General features: G+C 34.5%; 1 protein-coding gene across 1 annotated transcript in view; it reads right to left on the bottom strand.

Annotated features, from left to right (window-relative positions):
* The window catches only part of SMCHD1 (structural maintenance of chromosomes flexible hinge domain containing 1), a 128882-nt gene that overhangs the window by 82589 nt on the left and 20902 nt on the right, over window positions 1-25391 (bottom strand). The window contains exons 6-14 of the mRNA XM_060121914.1: window positions 14298-14412; window positions 14056-14175; window positions 9979-10145; window positions 7924-8014; window positions 7004-7214; window positions 4257-4377; window positions 3995-4178; window positions 1875-2069; window positions 250-363 (exon numbers count right to left, since the gene is read on the bottom strand). Of these exons, the coding sequence (XP_059977897.1) occupies window positions 250-363; window positions 1875-2069; window positions 3995-4178; window positions 4257-4377; window positions 7004-7214; window positions 7924-8014; window positions 9979-10145; window positions 14056-14175; window positions 14298-14412 (1318 nt within the window). The remainder of the gene's footprint in view (window positions 1-249; window positions 364-1874; window positions 2070-3994; window positions 4179-4256; window positions 4378-7003; window positions 7215-7923; window positions 8015-9978; window positions 10146-14055; window positions 14176-14297; window positions 14413-25391) is intronic.

Here is a 25391-nt window from a genome sequence, read left to right as displayed (position 1 = left end):
ACAAAATTACTGTGTTAACTAGCAATAATATATGTAACATTAATTAAACACTGGGCACACAGATGTTGTTCTATAGATTATTAAAAACATCAAATGTGAAACATAAAAATTCATGCTACCACTACTTTAACCAATGGAAAAGCCAAATACGAGGCAAAACAGAATACCGTATCTTTATTTTAACAATTAAGCAAAAGAACGTAGTACCAAGAGACTGAAGAAATATTTTTTGTTATTTGGGGGTCTTACCATTGCAATTTGAACCTCTCCTCCTGTAGCATATACTTCTCCATCATGATCACCATAAAGAAAAAATTTTACAATGCTTCCATAAAAGAGAGGAAGTGTCTTGATTGTCTTGACCTAATATTTAGTTTTAAAACAAGGATTTAATATTTACTTTTAGAAAAACAGGTTTAACAATTACTTAACAGAACTACGTTATGCAAGGGGAAAACTCAGCATCTATCATTAGAAAAATTAACAAAAAAAGCATTCTAATATTCTAATAAAGTTATATTTGTGAAGTTCTCCACTTATTTGTAACATATCTTTGAAAAGACACAGTGGCTTCTTCATACAAAAATGTCATCGCTATGCATGTGTCTAAAATGCGCAAAGCCTTCCAAATCAATTATTATTAATGCAAGTTATCTCAAACCCCCATAAATGTTCCTTGCAGACTGTGAACGGTGACTTACAAAGTCATCATTTATTTCAAATAAATTAGCTCAAAACTTGACTATAATGTATTTCTTCTCCTTACTTGGCTTGAAAAATCTAAGGGTAATTTCCATTAGTCCAATTCAAAACTTCCCAACTACAAGGACAACAAAAATTTACACCCAACCTACCTTCCAGCCTCATTTCATTTCTGAACTATTTCTCCTCACACACACAATAGGTTGCAGCAACCCAACTCTGTTGCTTGCGGTTTCCCTGCATTTACCTGTCTTTGTCTGTGCTCAGATTATCTTCTCTGAGAAAGCGTTTCACTTGACTACCACACAGAATTTGACAAAACTGATCACTCCCTCCTTGTAACTCTTCACAAATACCTTATTCTCCTGGTTCCCTTCTATCTCACTATCTTATCCCTTTCAATTCTCCTTTGTCAACTCCTCCTCCTTGTTTTCCTAACCTCTAAATGTTGGAAAAGCAAGCTGTAGCTACACACACTACTTCGAGGTGACCACATCTGATTCCAAAGCTTTCGATATATGATGATGAGAGTGTCACATTTGTGCATTTATTACCTTCATAATTACCTCTGCAAACCTGAGCCTTTACCTCTTTCAAGTTCCATACACATGCCACTTCATGCACAAAGAATTGCATGATTCACCCTCTTCTCCGAGGCCAATCCGAAGTCAGAAAATTCTCTCCTAAATTATGAGCAATATTCATTCTCTTTTCATAGCACTTACCCCCTTCTTACCTATGATTATCTGCTTAGGTTATCTCTGTTTTCAGGCTGTAACAGCCTGAAGAACAAAGGACACCCCCTAGACCTCTGCATTCTCCACAATGCAGTCAATAGCACAGTAACTCACGAGCAGCACTCAATAAAAATTTGCTGAAAAATAATTTCTCCATATCACAATTAAAAAAACAAAATGGAATTCTCCATTTGAGTAAAGTTTAATGCAAGAAACAATAAAAACCTTGTTAATTGAGCCTTTGGCAAAAATCAGGTTTTTTATAAAATGTCCTGTTAAATTACGTAATTAAAATCCGTTTGGCCTTTTCGTTCTTTTCTGGCTCCCGAGGAGCCAAGAGTAAATATATTATTTTTGGTTGTTGATAAATTCTAATACATCTAATTTAGTTTCAAATTCTACTAAAAATTAAATCTAAAAATAAGTTAAACTTACCAGTTGTCCTGCTTTGTATATTTTTCCATCCCATTCTATTGCTGAATAAGTCGCCCAGGGGCCCTGCTTTTTAGAAGGAAGATCAGGACGTGTAATTATTCCTTTAAAAAGTGTAAATTTTATTTGTTTGTCATACTTTTCATGACAGTCCTTCAGCCACAGAGCAAATTCTCTGTCAATTTTCATTCGCTGCTCCTGTAAAATTTTAAAATGTTCTATGAAATATAGCTACTAATAAACAAATACAACCACAGACACTTCTCATTCATTTCATTTTTCCTTTCACATACCTGCCCACCCCAGAAAATCTAATAAAAGACTAAAATATTTTGCTGGATCCTTCTCCCATATGAATTTAGATTTCTATCAAAGACATTACTAAAGAAAGAAAAATCTTTGCTACACCCTTGGGTCCAAGGTCTTAATGGTCAATATCAACAAAGATTTGCTTCCCTGTTTTAAATCCTAGGATATACCAAAAAATGACAAACACTGGCTGCCTAGGATAAGGAGAACTAGCTGATTAGGGGAAAAGGGTAAGTGGAAGCCTTCTTACTGTGAACGATGCACATTCTCAATAGGGCAATAAAAATATCTTTTTATGTATCAGGCACAGATTTAAATACATATAGTACTTAAACATATATATGGTATATCTATGGTATTAAAATGTCATTGTGGGGAGTGATTAGGGGGAGAAAAGGTCAAAAAAGCTCTTTTTATAAAGTGATAGTGAAAAAAAGGTTGACAATCATTGCTATGCAAAACACATCTTTCCTTTTAATTATGTATTATATATCTATATTTATTCAGAAAATAAATCATAAAATAAAAATTGTTTTCTAATAATATATAAGAAAAAAATGTGCTATTGCTTATCATTCTTCACCCTGATGGGAAACAGTATAGAGATTTACATTCCAGCGTAAGGTGCTATATACTTGTTTAATGCCTATCTTTAGGAGAATGAGTAGGGAAGATAATCTTTACATAACACGCTTTCACAGAAGACTTTGCATAAAGTTATAGAAGTTCATTTCCCCCTATATATCTTATTCCACAATATACCATTTCCAAATTAAAATGGGGCAAAACTAAAACTGATTTCAGCTTAAGTTTTTGCAGCTTATAGTCAAAGGGCCAGTATGTTAATCATTAAAAAGAAAAAACTTTTGGTTTTAAAAAGTTATTTGAATAAGAAGTAACATGTACATTGTAAACACTCAAAAATGGCATATACCTTCAAGGAAATCTTCCCCCTAATCTGTTCCCAGGTACCAACTCCTTCCTGAATCAGCAAATTACTGTTATCACTTTGTCAACTTGACAAGAATATTAAAATTATTAACTAGGAATGGGATAGTCCGCCTACCAAATTTTTATGCTGTATTTCAATGTACAGCCCTCGTATTCGATAAAAGTATATAAGACTCAGTATCTTTTTATTAAGAGCAAAATGAATTTCAACATGTTGTAGGGATGACTGACTATAAATACTGTGTGTCATGTATTGTGCTTATTGCTTAAGCAATTTTAAATTCAGAATAAATGCATCCATCTCTTGGCAACTTAACATTAAACTACTGAAAGAGTAGCATCAAGTAAGTTTCTGAGGTGCTTAGGTAGAATAAAAGTACACTAGTTCTATCCTATTTTTTAAAAAATTTATCACTCTTTTTCTATTGATTAATGTAGATTTTAATACTGATCAATCTCACAGCACCTTTTAGCCCAAAGTATTTCATAGTTCTACCTCAATTTTACCCCCAAGATTAGATTAAAATTGCATATTTAGGTTATTAATATATAAACACAGCTTTTGTATTAGATAAAATTGTTCTTATATGCTCTTATCAAATGGACATGGTTCTGTAGCTTCTATTTACTATGTCAAGGTACTGATGAAGATCTGATAAAAGATCTGTAAATTTTACCTGAACAAGATCTCATCAATTTGAAATTTTTGAGTGAACACATAAATGCTCATGAATGAAAATTTATATTCCAGATTAAATAAAAAGTATGCAAATTGTCAGTACAAATCTACACTACTAGTGACTTTTGTTGTACTTAAAATAGAACACTTGCAAATATTCAAAATTTGATACTTAAAACCATACCTGTCCATTTAAAATCCTTGTAAAAAGGGTGTTCTTATCTTTCAATTTTAGCTCAAGATCCATAAAGGTCAGTTTATTTGTGCTGACCTGGAATTTGTCATTAGTGAATAATGCACCAGATATCCTATTGTAGCACTCAATCGGTGCAAGCCCTCTCTTCTTAGGAGGAGTACACCAGTCAAAGCTTGAACAGAACAAAGTATTAGTTAGTAAAAAGATGAGATCACAAAACAATATAATTTCAGCAAAAATCAGAACTTACTCTTCAACAGATGTATATGGTATTAGTCGTCCATTCCAAAAACATTCAAAAATAGGTCTTTTCCCTCTTGCTGCTTTCTCAAGTATGAAACAGTCATCATCATCATCTTCATCTTTTAATTCTAGAACAAAGGAATATTGGAACAAAATGTTTATTGCTATAAAGTATACGCAATTTTTACCACTGAGAAATCAATTTCTGTAAGTGAAATGTTAAAGCTACTTCAGAGAAATGGTAACAAAAAATCTTATGATCTTTAACATTGCATTCTATAAAATCTAAAGGTGGCTTTATTCTGTTTGCCCTCAAAAAGGCAGATTTTCAAAGTGGTTCCACATTACCAATAGTGTTTCTCATTACAAAGTCAATAATTGCTAACATACTAATCCATCTGTGTTAGGAGTACTATAGTAGCTACTGAGCCTGCAATCTTTAAAACCTATTTATAAATATGGGAGCTTGAATCCTGTACCTAAACCACAAGCTTCACAACTCTGTCAGAACCAGTTTACTTACATAAAAATCATCTGGAAAATCTACAGTATCGAGCAACAGCAAGTTTGCCTAGCTTGGACAAATTAATAACACTGAATGTAAGTTTACTTTATGATACAGCTAGAATTATAACCTATGTTATAAAGCTCAACTGTCTACATTTTTATGTTTGTTAGTAATACATTTTCATATATTTAGATAAATTAGATTCAAACATCATGATCCTGACATAGTAATACCTCAGTTATTCTGGCATTAAGTCATTCCCCCCACCCCCAATAAAGCCTTCTTCTCCCAAAAAAACCCTCACAAGTCCATCACAAGTAAATATTCCTTTCAATCACACCATTTCACTTGCTCTTAGAGAACCCCTCTGATCTCATTCAACTTACTGGCTATTATTTTAAGACATCATTTGAAGAACTTTATCTTTTTGTCTATAAGCATGCAAAAATTACAAATGGCAAATGAAAAACATGCTAGAGACTTCACGGGAGGGAAGGTCACTGAGTAATAACATGTATGAGCACTTACTAAACAAAGTCGGGCACTATTCTGAGGACTTGAAGCAGTTTCTTATTCAACCCTCACAACACATCTATGAGGCAAGAATTATTACCCCCCCCCACTTTACAGATATTGAGGCAGGCGGTACTTTGTCAAAGTTTACACAAAGTGGCAAAGATAAGATTCAAATCAGGAAATCTGGTTCCAAAACCTACAATACTAAGGCTATACTAAAGAATTATTCTGAATGAGAAAATTTAATACTGTTAATCTATGAAAATTCAATGCAATCTCAATAATACCAGTAGGATTTTTTTTTTTTTTTTTGGCGGTACGCGGGCCTCTCACTGCCGTGGCCTCTCCCGTCGCGGAGCACAGGCTCCGGACGCGCAGGCCCAGCGGCCATCACTCACGGGCCCAGCCGCTCCGCGGCACGCGGGATCCTCCCGGACCGGGGCACGAACCCGCGTCCCCTGCACCGGCAGGCGGACTCCCAACCACTGCGCCACCAGGGAAGCCCACCAGTAGGATTTTTTTAAAGTGAAAGTACAGTACAAAGTGATTCCAAAGTTTATCCAGAAGAGCAAAAGATTAAGCATTAAGAATTTTCTCAAAAAAGAACAATAGAAAAAAAAAAAAAAAGAACAATAGTGTCTTGCCCTATAGATATCAATATACAGTATAAAGGACAAGAGCGTATCATTACTCATGTATAAAAACACAAAATAGGGACTTCCCTGGTGGTACAGTGGTTGCACTCTGCCTGCCAATGCAGGGCACATAGGTTCGAGCCCTGGTCCAGGAAGATACCACATGTCGCGGAGCAACTAAGCCCGTGAGCCACAACTACCGAGCCTGCACTCTAGAGCCTGCGAGCCACAACTACTGAGCCTACATGCCACAACTACTGAAGCCCGCGCACCTAGAGCCCGTGCTCCACAACAAGAGAAGCCACCGCAGTGAGAAGCCTGCACACCGCAACAAAGAGTAGCCCCCACTCACAGCAACAAAGACCCAACACAGCCATAAATAAATAAACAAATAAATAAATTTATAATAAATAAAAACACAAACTAGATCAATTCCTTATAGTAAAAAATCCGGATCTATGCACTTATGGGAACTTTATATTATTATGAAAGTGATATTTAAACTATTACAAAAATCATAACGTTCAATAATTGGTGCTAGGAAACTGGAAACCCACAGGGAAAATATTAAGTTAACCCACACACAAAAAAGATTAGAGATGTGTTAAAGATGTAAACATAAAATGATTAAGAAAAAAAACCACAGGATCTTTTTTATAATCTTGAGGTATAAGATACCTTTCTATAGCAAGGCAAAAATCAGAAAGCATAAAGAAAAAACTAGTATGACTAAGTAAAGTTTAAAACTACTTTATAAATACCTACAAAGATAACAGGAAGACAACATGGAGAATATATAAAGGATTACTATGCAGTATATAGCTAAAAATTCACTTCAGGAAGAGATCTATGATAAAAGAATATATAATCTTTCTTAAAGCCACTGCTTTATTCATCTGGAAATGAATATACACAAAAATTAAGAATTATAAAAATTATAAATACTTTAATAACTTAAGAAGATTTGCATGAGGGAAAAAAGTTTTTAAATTTATCTAACCTCAACAGCTCAACTAAGAATTATTATTAAGAAAACAAATCACTATCCTAAATCACAACTTCACATTTTGTAGCTAAGATAACAGATTAACATACTTGATGGAAAGCATGGATCATCAGGATACGTTTCTCTATCATATAAAAAAGGGTGATATCGGATAATCCCTTCCACTACACCATCTCCTTCAACATGAGCCTTGAACTCAAAACTATCGGCTGCTGTATTTATATACAACGTCTGCATGTCATCTTGTATTTCCCTTAGGTTGATAATCTTAGGTGTCTTCCCCTTTTCAAACATAGAAATCTAAAATAAAAATAAAACAAAAACAATTAAATTCTATAGTGACTTTACTTTTGTTCTCACCTATGATCCAACAACAGAGCAGGCAAAAACTACTTTTATTTGTACAAGTAATCATCTAGCTTATTGAAATACATACATATTTTTATTTGGATTAAATAGCTCTAAGTAGCATCTCAAAAAAAATACACTATAAAAAACTGAAAGTAAGCAAAGAAAGAGCAAAGCAGAGCTGAAGGATATATTAAGTGATGAGTACATTTAATTCAAGGTTTCCTGCTAGAGGTAGGAAGTGGGATAAAGATGTACATGAAATTCTTCCTGACGTGTGGGCAAGGATACTGAGAACTCAACACTCAAATATTCTTTTCTTCTAAATCTTACTTTACCTGTTATAAGACTTCTGTGAACAAAAGAGAAACTATTTATTCCTTTTCTTCCCTGCTTTTGAGACATGATATTCAGTTAACAGCTCATATCTCTAGAGAAGACAGAGAAAGGAAAAACCATATACTATAGTAAACAAAGGTTCCACAAAAATACATCTAGGAATAATCTCTTTACTTGCATATCAAATTAGGGAAGTGTTCTGGTAAAAGACAAGGACAGAGAAGTTGTCTATTTACTGACTGAGTTTTCTTGTCCAGAGTAACTTGGAACTAGAACAGATACCTAATAATTCACAATACTTTAAGAAAGAATTTTATCTTACTTCAATATCAATGTTGTTGAAAGGTCCAACTTCCTTTGATGCACGTTTTTCATTCCCTTTTGGGCCATGAATATAGTAATGATAAATATGCCTAAAACATAGAAGAATACCTTTACACTTTTAAATCACATAAAATTACAGTTCATCTAATCTTCTACCAAAAAAAATTCTATAACTACTATTTGGCAGTACTTACTAGGTGCCAAGCACTATATGAAGCATTTTTAAACAGAGTAAACCATTTAATGGTAAAAACAATCCTGAGATTCAGATATTATTACCCTTCATTTTATATAGATATTGGAATGCAAGAAACGTATATAATTTAATTTACTTAAGGTCACAGAATTATAGAGTTGGGGGCGCTTCAATCCAAGTCTTTCCAACTTCAAGGCCCAAATACTTTAAGTATAGTTTATCAAAAAAACTAAAACTAGAAGTTAAGAGGCTATAATTCTACTTGTTAGGGATGTTCTACAAAGGACTCAAATATCAGGGACTATACAGGATTCAGTAACTTTAACTTATGTCCCCAACATGAGAGTATCATTCTGTAACTCTCATCTTTCTTCTCCTATGACACTAAAACAATCTTATGCCAATACTCCTAAAACTAATAAATTCAACATTATCCCATCAAAAACCACCACTTCAGAAATCTTTGTTATTTTATTTTGGCAAATGTTTCAAAAGATTATATTTGGAGGAGATTATTCACCTCTCCCCATATCCCGTATCACATGTGTAATTATTCCTCAAGCAGGAATTTAAAATATTCCTTCATATGAATTTTAACTTTTTAAAATTACATTAATTGTCCTAGTTTAAAACACTACTAAGATAAAAGGAAATCACTGAAAATCATGATTTCTTTCTTCAGACATCTCAAAAGTGTTAACATCATAGTCAACAATAAGTTTACAACCATACATTAAGAAAGAGTGCTATAAATAGCTTAGCAAGTGTCTATTTCAAAGAATGGTTAAAGTTATACATCATTCTTTTTAAAAGCAAGAGTTAAGTTATAATTATGTCATTAATGTACACTGAATTCCTTCAGTTAAGAGAAATAATAAAATAACTAATAAAAGATGTTCTTAGAGAAGAAACATTCCAAAGTCCTATTTAAAACTCTTGTGTTACAGAGCCAATAAACATCAATATTCAAGAAAAAAGGCATTCCTAAAATCAATTTCCCCATAAAAAATTTTAATTGTTAATATATATGTATAAAATAGAGAATCTCAAAGTAAGTACAACAGCCCTTTGAATAAATAAGAAAAGATACTTTCTTTAAAAACATGAATTTTGTACAGTATACCCATTTTGCAAGACTAATTAATTCAGGTTAATACAAATTATGGAAACAATCCAGTCAAAGGTCTATACTGTGTAACTACAGAGGAAGAAACTTAAGAGCCATTAAATGTATATACTTCTGATTTGATCTAATGGAATATATACTTCCTAAAAGTTTTCCTGGAATAGATACACAAAGATTTATTTTCAGTATTACTCATGTCACTTGAGTGATAGACTCAATACATTCAATAGACTCAATACATTTCAATAGACTCAATACATTCATTCAGTAAACTTTTATTGAGCATCTACTATGTAAAAGGAAACACTGGAACACCAGTGCATAAAAAACGACAGACATTCCAAGGTAGAAGGCAGACAAAAATATAAGTAAACTGTGTGGTATGGAAGATTATAATACATGCTACACAGCAAAAGCACAAAAGGGGGATCTGGGAGTGATGAGCTGAATTGGATGAACTCAAGTTTATTTTAAATGTTATCACAGTTGTCAAAAAGCATGGGCCTCCTGTTTGTATTTGTAATGACCAATACATTACCGGTGATCGGTACAATATTTACAGAATACAGAACCACTTTAATGCTAACATCAGAGTAATGATTCCTGTACTGAAGGGAAGGAAATGGGATAGGAGTAAAGCAGACAGCCAAGAGGCTTCAATATGTCTGTAATATTTTCTATCTTAAAAAAGATAAGAAGAAACATGTCCTGAATCAAATGTAAATACTTACGTTAACTGTCTCGTCCAAAGAAGGAAATAATTTTTCAAGTACTGTATGTGTTCTGGTTGTACCCCTGTGATAACCACAGCAGTAAAGCTATCTTTTTCCTTCTCCTCTGAGATAAGATGATGTAGAAATCTTTCATCATCATTTGTAATGTGAACAGAATCAGACGGCTACAAGAGTGAACATAAAGTACAACACATTACATGCACCTTAATTGTAATTAACAAATAACATTTACATCAACCTTTAATGTGATTCACTTGGATAATTTCAAATACAGGCTTCAAAAATCTTTTGGAGGAAAATGGCCAATTGCAAATCAGCTGAGTGTGTGACAACAATGCTGTGAGGAGAGGGAAACTTTTACACAGATTGCTAAACTGGCATACATCAAGGAGAATGCTAAACCATAATGCTACACGAACTGGAGAATCATAAAGAAAAGGGTAAAGAAAAATAAATACTGAGTTTAAAACTGCGCCCCAAAATTGAGAACACTTACCCTAAGGTGGAATGAGTCCTTGCTTGGGGTACCTACCACTTAACTTGGTCAGGACCAATGCCCAGCCAGCCCTCCAAGTTCAGGAAAACTAGGATGCAGCCTGAACCCAGCTGGCTTAGCCCAAAGGCACTCTGTTTAAAAGGGAGTAAAATCATCCTGGGCCCCAGTCCACTTTCAGAGGGAAGTGGGGAGGGGGGAGTGGGGGAATGTTTGAGGATAAGAATTACAAACTTCTCAGTTTTTACTATGAGTCTGTATGTTAAAAATTTCATGCATATATATATATACTATATAAGTTGTACACATAAAAACGTATAAGGATAAAGATACACACTGAACTATTATGTCTAGGAAACTGGTTTTCTTTTTTTAGTAAGTGTGTATTATTACTTTCTTAATAAAAAATAAAAACCAACCCTCCAATACGATTCCAATGCATCCCTACACAGTAAATTACTAATATTATAGCTACAATACATAATATATAAGTAACATTTTATACAGTTTGAGAGTTAGTAGATTAGCTTGGGTTTACTGATGATGCAGGTTCATTATCCAAATATTTGGATAGCACCTTCTAAGCCCTATGACTCAACCTGGGCATGAGGAAAATAGGGTTCAAGATAAAAGAAAGAGAGCATCCTTCCTCCCTACAAATTCCATCTAATAGATGAGAAACAAATGATTATAAAACAATGTGCCATTAGAAAGCTATAAGCCAAGAACTACAGAGTTAAAAAAATAAAAATGGGGTGACATTCACCCAGCAGATGACTTAATAAAAACATCCCAGACCAATGAGAACATGAAGGATTTGAGACTATAAGGGATACAAGGTAGTTTAGAATATATGTTAAACATATGATGAAGGACGTGGCTGGAAAGGCTGAATCAAGCAGTGGAAATGAGTGCAAGAAAGGATAAATGAAAGGAACTATTTTAAAAGAATTAAATGTGGTGAATGATTAACAACAAGGATTACAGTTACTACTATACTGTTAATAGTTGGAGGAAAGGGGAAAATAAGAAATGCTTATAGATATTTGATTTCAGATGTACCAAAAGGGAGTTATTTACAGAACCCATGGAGAGGGACATCTAACTCAAACTGGAAATGCGTGTGCTACATAGGATCAATTGGTATTCAGCTGCCATTTGTACCACCTTATGTTGTCCCCTCCCGGGCTGCAGAGGATGGAAAGAAATCAAAAAACATCTATTTCTCAGACTCTTAAATTTTTGCTTGTGGATGCAAATTAGGTTTCACCAATTAGATGTACTAGCCAAAGATTTAGAAGGGAAAAGTGAGGCAAAGGCCATCTCCTGAGGTTTCTTAAAAGTTTTCTGTTACCATGCAAGGTACTGAAAGACCAGTATCCAGGTTCCAGCTTAAGCATCAGCACTGATACAGCACTAGTAATGGCCAGAAATTCTGTGTCCATTGTTGGAACAATTGTGGCAGCAAGACTTTTCCAACTCCTGGATCAGAGATAAGGTACTGTGTTTCTGAATTCCAGATCCAGCTGTGGTCCTCCAGCTACCTGATTACAGCAGATGTTGCAGCATCCCTAGAAGGTCAGTTTGGAATACCCTGGCATCATTCTACAAGACTCAGCCTAAAGATCATTCCTTCAGCCCAATAATCATCTAAGCATCTAACTCCCTTTATGAAATCCTTTTCTGTTTAAAATGGCCAGAATGGTTTCTTCCCTTTAAGGAGTCCAGCCTGATTCAATGTTTCAATCTTAAGAAAAAAGTCTTGACAAGAAATACATATTTGAGAACTGTTGGTATTAAGTGGTATATATAAAAATGAATATATATATATATGGGGGGGGCGTGTACATGCTAGTCCCCATAGATCAAAAACCATCAACCCCCCACACACCGTACTAACTGATAACAGCTCAGGAATAGAGGAGGAGCCCCCAAAAAGTAGGCTGGAAAGGACAGGTCAGAAAAAGAAAAGGACTAGGGACCTACTGGTACCCATGAAATGTTTGCTGGGATGAACTAAGCACAAAACACAGGAAAAGCTGGAAGAAATGATAACCGAAGAGACCTCAGTACTATCCAAGCTTTATCATATCCATACAGTTCTGAAAAAAATCACTTAAATTCTCTGTTTCTATTTTTCACCAGTTTTAACACGGCAAATAATATTTCCACCAATATACTTTATAGGGCTTTGTGATTTTAAGATAACATAGAAAAGATAAGACAGAATACTGTTACATAAACAATATATTAAGATATGTAAACTGTTAAATAAATGCAATAAATTTAAAGAGGAAAAGGTGGAATGACAAAATGAAGAAATTTCTCGGACAGAGGATAATGTTCAGTTATAAAGAAAGTAAAAGTAGCTAATAAACATGAAAAAAATTCAGCCCACTAGTATGAAAGAAAAGGTATTATTTTCACTTATCAAACCACTAACATTCTGCTATCATTCTTCCCTCCCTGCTTTGTTCTTTTGAAAAATAAGGAAATGATCCAACAGGCACTTCCAATATACCTTTGTTGGGAGTGTATTTGATTTGGGTTCAACCTTTCAGAAAAGCGACTTTGTAATATACACCATAAATATTTCTAAGTTCAAATTCCTTATAACAGTTATAAAAATTCTAACAATTTATACGAAGAAAAAACTGCAGTTCAGGCAAAATGTTGTGCAAAGATACTAATAGCAGTGTCTTTACAATTATAATAAAATCCTTCAAGTAAGCTAAATGCTTAACAGAATAGTCAAATTACTGTACATTTAGCCAAAGATACTATGAAGCTATTAAAAGTGTGTTGTGTACCAAAATACTTTCTAAAATGAAGTAATACTCAAAATATTAATAAAACAGAGCTCAAAGCATAAGTATATGATAAAGTTTAAACTAGAAGAAAATTCGACTAAATATGTCATAAGTACTTTTTTCTGGTATTTGAGACTATTTTTATTTTCTTTATAAAATTTTTACAATTTGCTTTATAAGCAGAAAAGAATTTTTTAAATCTTACTTTTAAAAAAGGTTTTAAAAAATTTTTTAATTCTAAAATGTTTCAAACAGAGAAAAGCTGAATGAGTAATACAACAAATACCATGTGCTCACCAACAAGATTCAAATTTGTGAACACTCTGCTTATTAAAATGAGCATTTGAATGCAAATTTATAACAGAAATAAGTTTCTCGTTTACTTATTTCTCTGGAGCTCAGATTTCTTAAAAGTCTATTACCCTATCACTGTTTTCTACTCTGCTTCTATAATTATTATACAACAAATACTTAAAAACTCACACTCAGTTCAAGGAAAAAAGTTTACAATCTTATGAACAATTTCCAGAAAGCTTACTTGGCTTTATGAGAAAATCTGTTTTCTGAAGACTTCAGCCTGAGAAAGCACATAAATGATCACATTTGCTATTCACATAATTAAAAGAAAAAGAATGAAAATTTAATTTGAAAATTCCATATCTTCAAGTTTTTAAAATGACATTAGTATCTCAGAAAATGAAGAAAATGTTCTTGTCCTATCATCCATCCAAAGTAATGCATCTACAATTACTGAGTTCAAATGTATTGTACCTTTCTGTTTCTAATATATCCGCTATATATTGCCTCTTTATTTTTCTCCTTCTTCTCAAAATCTTCTTTAGAAAGTACAAGTTCATGAACATCCTGGGAATCTGCAGGTTTGCTTATCATCTGTTAAATATTTAAAAGAGTACTTTATAAATTCCCACAATTTAAACTGGATAAACACATTTAGAAAGTCAACCTCAAAATATTTTGATCAACTTTCACTTTTAAGAAATATTTTTACTTACTCTGGCTGATTGTCCAACAAAGAAAACAGCCTGCTTGCCCCCAACACCAAAATAGGAAATATCACTATTTAAACTGCGTGGCACTGGTAGTGGTCGAACATATCCTGAATGATCACTAAAATAAAACATTACATTAATGCAATGATGTTAAACAAACTACTCAGGTGCTAAAGGAAATTGTTATAGCAGTTTTATAAGTGTTAATAAAATGATCCCCGAGCCAGATAACACCCCTATTCAAATGTAAAAGAATCAGAGCCAAAAGCCAAAACATCATCTGGTCCAATGGCTCTCAAAGTTTATTACCCAGACCAGCTGCATCAGCAACACCTGGAAATGCTAAGAAATGCAAATTCTTGGGCCCACCCTGATAAATCAGAAAATCTCAAATATCTGTATAACTCTACAATCTTCCCTTCAAAATTGTTTACTCCTTCAAAACATTAAAATATTGCCTCAATACTAATGGGAATTACAGCAAAGAGATTCTTATTTCCATGTATCATGACAAACGAAGAGCTCTGATTGAACCTCCTACTGCACCATAACAACACTCTGGAGAGTAGGCATCCCTGGTCTCTCCAAATATAGGCAAGATCGCTAGGGACACCATTTCCCAATATCAGAAATAAACAGAATTGGGGATGAGGCTGAAACCACTATTACACCAAATGAAAAGGTTAGAGAGCAGATGCAGCATAGTTGGAAAAATTTAGAGAACACAAAGATACGTTCAAAAACACTTACCCATAAGAAACAAAGAAAAAAAGGAATGAAAAATATCAAAGTGGGACTAAAAACAGGAACGACTGAAGGATAGTATCTCACACAAGTTTAAATGTACTTGGAGAAAGAGAGAATAGATAAAAGCTGCAAATATTCTCAAACTACTAAAAGGCATAGATCCACAGATTCAGACCAAAAGAGCCCAAACAGGATACATAAAAAGAAATCCGCATCACAGTGAACACTAAAAACAAAACAGAAGAACTAATAAACAGACTGAGAGAGAAATGGCTTTGCAGGCTTTGACAGCAACAGTATAAGACAGTGGAATATTATCTCCAAAGGGCCAAGAGAAAAGGTCAACGTAGAACTCCGAACTAGGGCTAAATGAAGAAGTTACAGACGATATCCAAGGAAATTTACCATTAAGAGATTTGCTCTAAAGGAATGTTCGTACAAGCACAATCTGACATACAAGGTTATCATAATATGGTAAGTACAAAGGTAATTTTTAAAATATGTATTAAAAAATTTTTAATGTGCTGTTAGAAAAAATGGTGAATATAATTTGTGGGATTTCCGTAGTCAGACTTGAAATACTAGACAACGTAAGTATAACTTTGGGAAGGAAGTGATCAGAGATAGTGTTCCAAATTTTTTAATATGGGCAAAGGGAGGTGTTCTTTTAAATTTTGAAGTCTGACGTTAATACACATTTTTAAATTTCAAAGACAACCAGGAAAACAAACAGATAAATTCTAAAATATTAAAAGAGAAAAAAAGGGAGAACAACATTTTCAAAAGCAACAACAGAAAGATGCAATGAATTTAAAAACAAAGAGAAAACAAAACAGAGAAATAATGGGATAAATAAAAATATTTTAATTGGTATAAAAAGTTCTCACCCATATATCAATAATCAAAATAAAGACAACAATGACCAGGTAAAACACCGTAATACCAGACCTACAAAACAAAGCACACAAAAAATAGCCCCGACAACATACAACCGCCATACACAAACTCATCTCCACACAACAAAGACACAAACATGCCCCCATGCAAAAAAGCATGCATATACACAAACACCCCACACAATACACAAACCACACAACATGCATACACACTTACAGTGCTTCCCCAACACAAACACACAATGTATACAACACCAACTATAAAAAGAACATTTAAAAGAGTCAGAAAAAACAGACACCATACATTCTGAGAAACAAAGATAAGAATGACAATGGATTTTTCACTGTAATCTGTGCAAGTCAGTAGAAATGGAGTAGCATTTTTAATGTACTGAAATGTTTAACAAAGTCAACCTAAAATTCTATACTCAACAAAAATATGTTTAAAGGGGGAAGGAGGGTAAGGAATAGATCCAAACTTTATCAGACATACAAAAGCTGAAAAAATTCACTGAGAGCAAACATGAATTATAAAAACTGTTAAAAGACCTTTAGGAATGAAAATGATACTATGGATTTAAACAAAGGAATGAAGACCACCAGAAATGGTAAATATGTGGGTAAACATAAACTGACTCAGGGACTCAAACTAATACTTGTATATGAACGTTCATAGCAGCATTATTCACAATATACAAAAAAGGTAGAAACAAGACAACCATCCATTAACCTATGAATGGAAAAATGTAGTACAGCTGCATAATTCAGCCATAAAAAGGGGTGAAGTTCTGATACAATCTACAACACGGATGAACCCTGAAAACATTACACTAAGTGAAATAAACCAGAAACAAAATGACAAATATTGTATGATTCCTCTTAAATGAAGTACCTAGAATAGGCAAATGCATTGAAACAGAAAGTAGAACTGTGGTTACCAGCAGCTGGAGGTGCGGAGAATACAGTTATCTTTTAATGGTTACGAAGTTTCAGTTTGGGAAAGACAAAAATCTTTGAAAATACATAATGGTAATGGTTGTAAAACACTATGAATATAATTAATGCTACCAAATTATACACTTTAATTTAATGTTATACTTTTTTTTCACATTTTTAAGAAAACAACTGTTAAAAAGAGAAACTCATAGAAACAGCAGAAAAATGGTTGACAGGGACTGGGGAGTGTGGGAAATAGGTGGAGGTTGGTAAAAGGGTAAAAACTTTCATCAATAAGATGAATAAGGTCTGAGGAGCTAATGTATAACATCATTAAGTACAGTCAATAACACTATTGTGTAATTTAAATCTGCTAAGAGAGTAGAACTGTGATAAATTAAAGATGTATACTATGCCAGTAAAACAACAGAACAGAGTAGCAGCTAATAAGTCAATGAAGGAAACAGTGGAAGCGCGCACACACACACACACACACACACACACACTCAATTTGAAATAAGGCAGAAAAAAGGGAAATGTGGGGAAAAAGGGAAAAATAAACAAGTAACAAAGATGGTAACCAAGCATACTGATAATCACATTAAATGTAATTGGTCTAAACATCCCAATTAAAAGGCAGAGATCGTCAATTTTAATACATAACCAATTGCTGCCTAAAAGAAACACTCTTTAAATATAACGAGACAGTAGGTTAAAAGGTTGGAAAACGAGTTACCATTTCAATACTAATGAAAACAAAGCTGGAGAAGATATATTAATATCGGACCAAGTTAATAAAAGAATATTACCTGGGAATAAAGCAAAATGAAACAAATATGCACGTAAATAAAATAGGCTACCTTTCTCTGCTTGAGTTTTTAAAATTACGTTAGACTGTTGAAATAAAAATAACACGGTCTGATATGGTTCTCAGTATATGTAGAGGTAACACTTAAAACTAAATTATAAATGGGTGAGCGTTAAAATACCTAAATAATTTGGTGAGATTTCTGTAATTCACTTTAATTGCAAAATGTCCATACTAAGAGACTGTAATACAGTATTCCCTGGAGCAGCCATTAAAAAATAAATAAATAAATAAAAGATATACTCGAAAACCACTATAAAGAAAACAGTGTAGTAAAATATGTTCAAGTAAACCACAAAAAGGCCAGAAAAGACAAATGCAAAACAAAGGGAACAAACAGAAAAGTTAAAACAGGACATATTTGAGTCCTAATGTACCAATAATTAAAAATATGTAAATATAATAGTACAAATACACTAAATAAAACTAACAGAGTGAATTAAAAACTGACCAAACCAGGGACTTCACTGGTGGTCCAGTGTTTAAGAATCCACCTTCCAATGCAGGGGACGTGGGTTCAATCCCTAGTCAGGGAACTAGGATCCCACGCACCGCAGGGCAACTAAGACTGCAAGCCGCAACTACTGAGCCCATGCGGTCTGGAGCCTGCACGCCACAACTACAGAACCCACGAGCTCTGGAGCCTGCATGCCACAGCTAGAGAGAAACCTGTGCACCACAACTACTGAGCCTGCGTGCCACAACGAAGATCCCGCGTGCCACAACTAAGACCTGACATAGCCAAAAAAAAAAAATAAAAATAATAAATATTCTAAAAAGACTATAGTAAAAAAAATTTTTTAATAAATTAAAAAATTTTTTTAAATGACCCAACCATATGCTGTCTACAAGAAACTCATTTTAAATATAATGATATAGGTATTTTAAAAGAAAATGGATAAGAAAAGGTATACCATACAAACATAAACAAAAAGAAAGCTGGAGTGGCTACAGTATCAAATAAAATACACTTCAGAGCAAGAAATTATCAGGGACAGAAGCATTATGGGAACTTCCCTGGTGGCGCAGTGGTTAAGAATCTGCCTGCCAATGCAGGGCACACAGGTTTGAGCCCTGGTCTGGGAAGATCCCACGTGCTGCGGAGCAACTATGACTGTGAGCCACAACTACTGAGCCTGCGTGCTGCAACTACTGAATACTGAAGCCCACGCACCTAGAGCCTGTGTTCTGCAACAAGAGAAACCACCGCAATGAGAAGCCCACGCACCGCAACTAGAGAAAACCCGTGCACAGCAACAAAGACCCAACGCAGACAAAAATTAATTAATTAAATTTTTTTAAAAAAGGCATTATGATGAAAGGGTCAGTTCACTGAAAAGTCCTAACAATCTCAATTATGCATACAAAAAGTAACACAAGTTAAAAATACACAGAGCAAAAAATTCAGAGAACTGAAAAGATCAGCAAACCTGCAAATAAGTGGAGCTCTTCAATACTCCTCTCTTCGTTACTGCTACACAGAAAAGCAGCAAGGATAAGAAAGAACTGAAAAATATTATCAACAGATGGAATCTAATTGAGATTTACAGAACACTCCTCCCAGCAACAGCAAAATACACATTCTTTTCAAGGACACAGAAAATTCACCAAAATATAGATCATATCCTAGGGCATAAAACAAATCTTAACAAATTTAAAAGAACTGAAACCATATAGAGTATGTTCTCTGAATATAATAAAGTCAAACTAGAAATCAACATACAGACAAGAAAATCTATTGGGAACATTTGGAAATTGAACAACACATTCCAATAAAGATCCATGGATCAAAAAGCAAGTTGCAAGGGAAATAAAAGTTACACTGAACTGAATGAAAGTGAAATTACAGCGTATTAAAACTTGTGGGATACAGCAAAAGTAGTCCTGAGAAGAAAATTTATAACACAAAATATTCATCTTAGAAAAGAAGTAAAAAAAAATCTGTAAGATTCCACATCAAGATACTACAAAAAGAGCAAATAAACCCAAAGTAAGAAGGGCATAAATAATAAAGAGCAGAAATCAAAGAATTTGAAAACAGGAAAACAAAATTCATCAAAGCAAGCACTGGTTCTTTACAAACACTACCAACAACTATATGCCAATAAAATTGAAAATTTAATGAAATGGACTAATTCCTACTAAAATGTAACTTACCAAAGCTAAATCATTAAGAAATAGAAAGCCAAAATATTCTTATAACTCTATGAAGAAATCAAAGCAATAGTTAAAAATTCCTCCTGCAAAAAACATACCACACCCAAATGGTTTCCCAAGTGAGTTTTATCAAACTTTCATAAGTGGTTAAAGTATAAATTAATACGATCACTTTGGAAAATAATTCGCCATTACCTTGTAAGTTGGAACATTCATTTTTAAATCCTACAAATTCCCTCCTAGGCATATACCTAAAACTTACGTAGATTTGGACCAGGAAACATATATAACAAACACACACACCCCATATATAAGATAGTACTGCTAACAATTGCTAAAACTTGGAGGAGAAAGCCAAATGCCCACTGACTGGAGACTGGATAAATACAGTGGGATCCCTTTTTGGTACATACTAAAGATAACATGGTTATGAAAATGAATGTTCTACAGACCCACACAAATATGCAATCTTAGTAACCTAATACTAAATGAAAATGCAAGTCCCTTGTAGATCAACATATAGTATCATTACATTTTTTCATATTATCAAAAACAAGCAAAATTAGATATATACATTTAAAAAAAGGAAATAGCTAACACATATATATGGAATCTAAAAAAAAAAAATGGTTCTGAAGAACCTAGGGGCAGGACAGGAATAAAGACACAGACGTAGAGAACGGACTTGAGGACACAGGGAGGGGGAAGGGTAAGCTGGGTTGAAATGAGAGAGTGGCATGGACATATATACACTACCAAATGTAAAATAGATAGCTAGTGGGAAGCAGCTGCATAGCACAGGGAGATCAGCTCGATGCTCTGTGACCACCTAGAGGGGTGGGATAGGGAGGGTGGGAGGGAGGGAGACACAAGAGGGAGGGGATATAGGGATATATGTATACGTACAGCTGATTCACTTTGTTATACAGCAGAAACTAACACACAATGTAAAGCAATTATGCTCTAATAAAGATGTTTAAAAGAAAAAAGTAAACAGAAAAACAATACAAGATACTTGTTAACTTTGGTGGCGGGGATGAGGAGGACACAGATATAAGTTACAGTATATTCTACTTACTGGATTAGGTGGCAAAATTCTGGTTATTCAGCTTATTAAACTTTTCAATAAATAAACTTTAAATGGGCATGTCCTGCACTGATACATTGTCATAAACCAAGAATTAATTAAATTCTATGAACAAAATGTCTATTAAGAAAAATAAAGAGTAAATAGGTTCTAAGACTTTAATTACTATGATAATACTTCTAGGAAATCTGCTGAAAATACCCTCCCCTAAATATTCTCCTTAAAACACATATGGGGAAGTATAATAAAAGTTTGGGAGGGCAGAACTCAGAGATAAAACAATATATACACACTTAATCTGATTCAAAACTAAGGAATTCTGTTCACTGATTAGGAATGGACACACTTAATGACCAGGCAGTAAGTTTCCTTTTTCAACCTTTTCCCTAAGTTTCCTTTTCCATTCATGAAAGCCTAACCTAAGCAAAAACCCTAATACAGCAAATAAGGCTGAAAATACTAATTTCCAGTAGGTTTTAGACTTGTGTAAATGAGTCCAGAAAATTCCTATATCCACACTCACGGGCTATATAGATCTCCCTTCATGAAGATAAATATAATCTAAGATCTTAAGAAACAATTTTGCATCACAGAAGGAGTCCTCTGGAGAATTTAGAAAGTCGCCTCCCTCAAAATAAATTTCTATCACAGTCTAAAAAAGTTTCAGAAACTATCTCATTCTTATTCTTCATACAATATAAGAGGACACTATATCTTTGTGAAACAATAATATTTATTAGAAAAGAGAAGCAAAATCTGCATGAAAATGTATGATAAAAGGTGTAGAAGGTAAGAAAAAGGAATAGGAGAGACGATCAAATTAGTAAAAAGAAACAATGTTAAGTGATTGCCAGGAAATATAGTAGAGAGACTATGTATATATATTTAGATCTCACTATCTCCAATCTATCACAGGGGAAAAAAATCAGCCACAATGAAGAAAGTAACAAATGGTCATAGGTAACTAACTGAGCTTCTGGAATACACGTGTCTCATCTCGATACAGATGTGTCTCATCTCGATACAGATGTGTCTCATCTGTGAGACACAATGGAAATAACCAAATTAAAGTAGGATGCCTAAATCTACATTCTCTAAATTCAAGTAAGTACAAATATCTACTTGAAAGTTCATCTTAATTGCAGGAAAATACTAAAGACAATTGAGCTTTTTCTTTAGGAAAATTAGGGAAAATCCTGTTGGGAGTCCATTTCTACAACCTAAAAGTGGCATGGGAAATGGGCCATGTGGCATGCTATTTTTATTTTCCCAAAAACGGCTGACTGAGTTGAGAGCTTTTTAATTGCTGAGCAAGTTTAAAGTGCAGAAAGTAGCACTGATCCAACACACATCTGAATTATGGCCACCCCGCTGGCCTAACTGATGTCACCCTTCTTTCTTCCACAAAATAATTAAATGAACACATAGTATTACAACAAGGTTCTAGGTATCTAATTTAACTTATGATTGTAACAGTGCCTCAGTCATGAGCAAATTTCCTAGGTCCAGGTAATGTTCTTTACCTTAGGGGTTTGGATTAGACCAGTGTATGCACTTGTCAAAAATCAGTTAACTGAGTGATCACTTCCAGAAGAACCTATGAAAATCCACTCGTTGATAAACACAAAAACAACACCCGAACAAATTGTCAAATTCAACTTTTTCAGAACTGCAAAAATTAACTTAAGTCTTGCAACAATCCAAGGAGTGTTTATTTAAGACACATTGATGAGTTTTGGTAAAAACTGCAAGCTGTTACTTTTTAACATACCCTCTCCCATTCCCCTCTCACCAGGTCCACAGAAGCCTTGAAAACCAACAGCCCTGCAATCATGTTGAAAACAGCTTAGGAGTCACTGGAATGTGTTTGGAGCTCCCCAAAAGCTCCTTCCCCATAGAATTGCCATTATTGGATCTGACAGTTCCATAGAAACTTCCACTTGCAGGGTTTGTCTTTATTTGACCTAACTCAGAACCTGCTCACTGTGAAAAGCATTTTCCTTGGGTCATTTGTCAAAAACAATCAGTGGCAGATGTTTACCATCAAAGCTGACTAAGGCATGAAAAGAGTTTGGAGAAAACAAGAATCTGGGCAAAAGCTTAGAAGAAAAAGCTGGGGAATAAAAGGTCCATAGTGGGTTTTTTTTTGTTTTTTTTTTTTTGCGGTACGCGGGCCCCCCACTGTTGTGGCCTCTCCCGCTGCGGAGCAGAGGCTTCGGATGCACAGGCTCAGCAGCCATGGCTCACGAGCCCAGCCGCTCCGCGGCATGTGGGATCTTCTCGGACCGGGGCACAAACCCATGTCCCCTGAATCGGCAGGCGGGCTCTCAACCACTGCGTCACCAGGGAAGCCCCACAGTGTTTTTTAAAAGCTCCAACACAGTGATGAGTATCAAGGTCACACTCATGTGCAGGATTGTATACATACTCAAGAAAGAACTGAGAAGGCTCTAATCTCTTATTTCTGGTTGACTTTGAGGTTTGGTGCAACCAAGAGTTAAAGGCTAAGGCCTTTAGCTAAGTTAGCTGTAAACTTCCTGCTGGAACAATAAAAACAGCCCAGTATGCACACAGAACCCCTTGGCAAGAGCTGTAACACTTAGTGGTGCCAGACATTCAAGGAAATGTCTGATCAGTTGACCACCAAATTAACTGAGCAGAGACTTAAGGGGCAACACAAGATAAAGAATACAGGTTTTACAGAATTAGTTTAGGGAAGTCACTACACAAACAACAAAAAGACAAAAGCAACAGTAAGCCCTGGGGAGAGAGATAAATCTGATTTCCAGATTTGCCACACTATATAATTTAAAATGTCCTATTCTAGGGACTTCCCTGGTGGTCCAGTGGTTAAGATTCTGCGCTTCCAATGCAAGGGGCACGGGTTTGATCCCACCTGCCAGGCGTGGACAAAAAATAAATAAATAAAATAAAATGTCCTGCTCTAAACAAAAAAACTATGTGCCACACCAAGAAATATTAAAGTCTGGCCTACACATAGGGAAAATAGCACTCAATAGAAACTATCCCAGAGAAAGCCCAGGGATTAATTAGACTTACCAGACAAAGACTTCAGTCAGCTTTTTTATAACAAATGCTGGAGAGGGTGTGGAGGAAAGGGAACCCTCCTATACTGTTGATGGGAATGTAAATTGATACAGCCACTATGCAAAACAGTATGGAGGTTCCTCAAAAAACGAAAACTAGAGTTGCCATATGATCCAGCCATCCCACTCCTGGGCACATATCTGGATAAAAATATAATTCAAAAAGATACATGCAACCCTATGTTCACAGCAGCACTACTCACAATAGCCAAGATGTGGAAACAACCTAAATGTCCATCAACAGATGAATAGATGAAGAAGATGTATACACACACGCGCGTGCACGCGAGCGCAATGGAATACTACTCAGCCATAAAAAGGAATGAAATAATGCCATTTGCAGAAACGTGGATGGAACTAGAGATTATCATACTAATTGAAGTCAGAAAGAGACAATTACCATATGATATCACTTATATGTGGAATCTAAAATATAACACAAATGAACTCATCAACAAAACAGAAACAGACTCACAGACATAGAGAACAGACTTGTGATTGCCAAGGGTGGGGATGGGGGAGGGATGGAGTGAGAGTATGGGATTAGCAGGTGCAAACTATTATATATACGACAGATAAACAACAAGGTCCTACATTATAGCACAGGGAGCTATATTCGATATTTTGTGATAAACCATAATGGAAAAGAATTTTTTAAAAAAGGAATGTTATATATATGTATAACTGAATCACTTTGCTATGCAGCAGAAATTAACACATTATAAATCAATATTTCAATTAAAATTTTTTAAAATAAATCAGCTATTTTAAATACAGTGAACTAACAGAAATTATGTCTAATGAAGTAAAGGAAAGTATGAGAACAGTATTTTACCAAACAGAGAATATCAGTAGAAACAGAAACTACAAAGAACCAAACAAATTCTGGAATTGAAAAAAAAAACAACTGAAATGAAAAATTCAGTTAGGTGGCTCATGAGCAGATATGAATTGGCAGAAGAAACAACCAGTGAACTTTAAGGCAGGTTGATTGACATTATTCAGTCTGAGAAACAAACTGAAGAAAAAAACCCCATCAATGGAGGGGATAAAGATGAGCCACAGAAGGACAGGAGAGGAAGACTATTTGAATAATGGCCAAAAACTTCCCAAATTTGATGAAAACATTAATCTAGACATCCAAGAAGCTCAACAAACACCAAATAGTATGAACTCAAAAACTAGACATGCCACAAACCATTAAAAGCCAGAGAAAAAAGAGAATCTTGAAAGCAGAAAGAGAGAAGTGACTAGTCACATACAAGGGATACTCAAGATTAACAGGTGATTCCTCATCAG

Source organism: Lagenorhynchus albirostris, chromosome 14 (assembly GCF_949774975.1).
Source record: "Lagenorhynchus albirostris chromosome 14, mLagAlb1.1, whole genome shotgun sequence".
NCBI lineage: Eukaryota > Metazoa > Chordata > Mammalia > Artiodactyla > Delphinidae > Lagenorhynchus > Lagenorhynchus albirostris.
The sequence above is the reverse complement of the archived record's forward strand: the minus strand, read 5'-3'. Positions and strand labels throughout refer to the sequence as shown.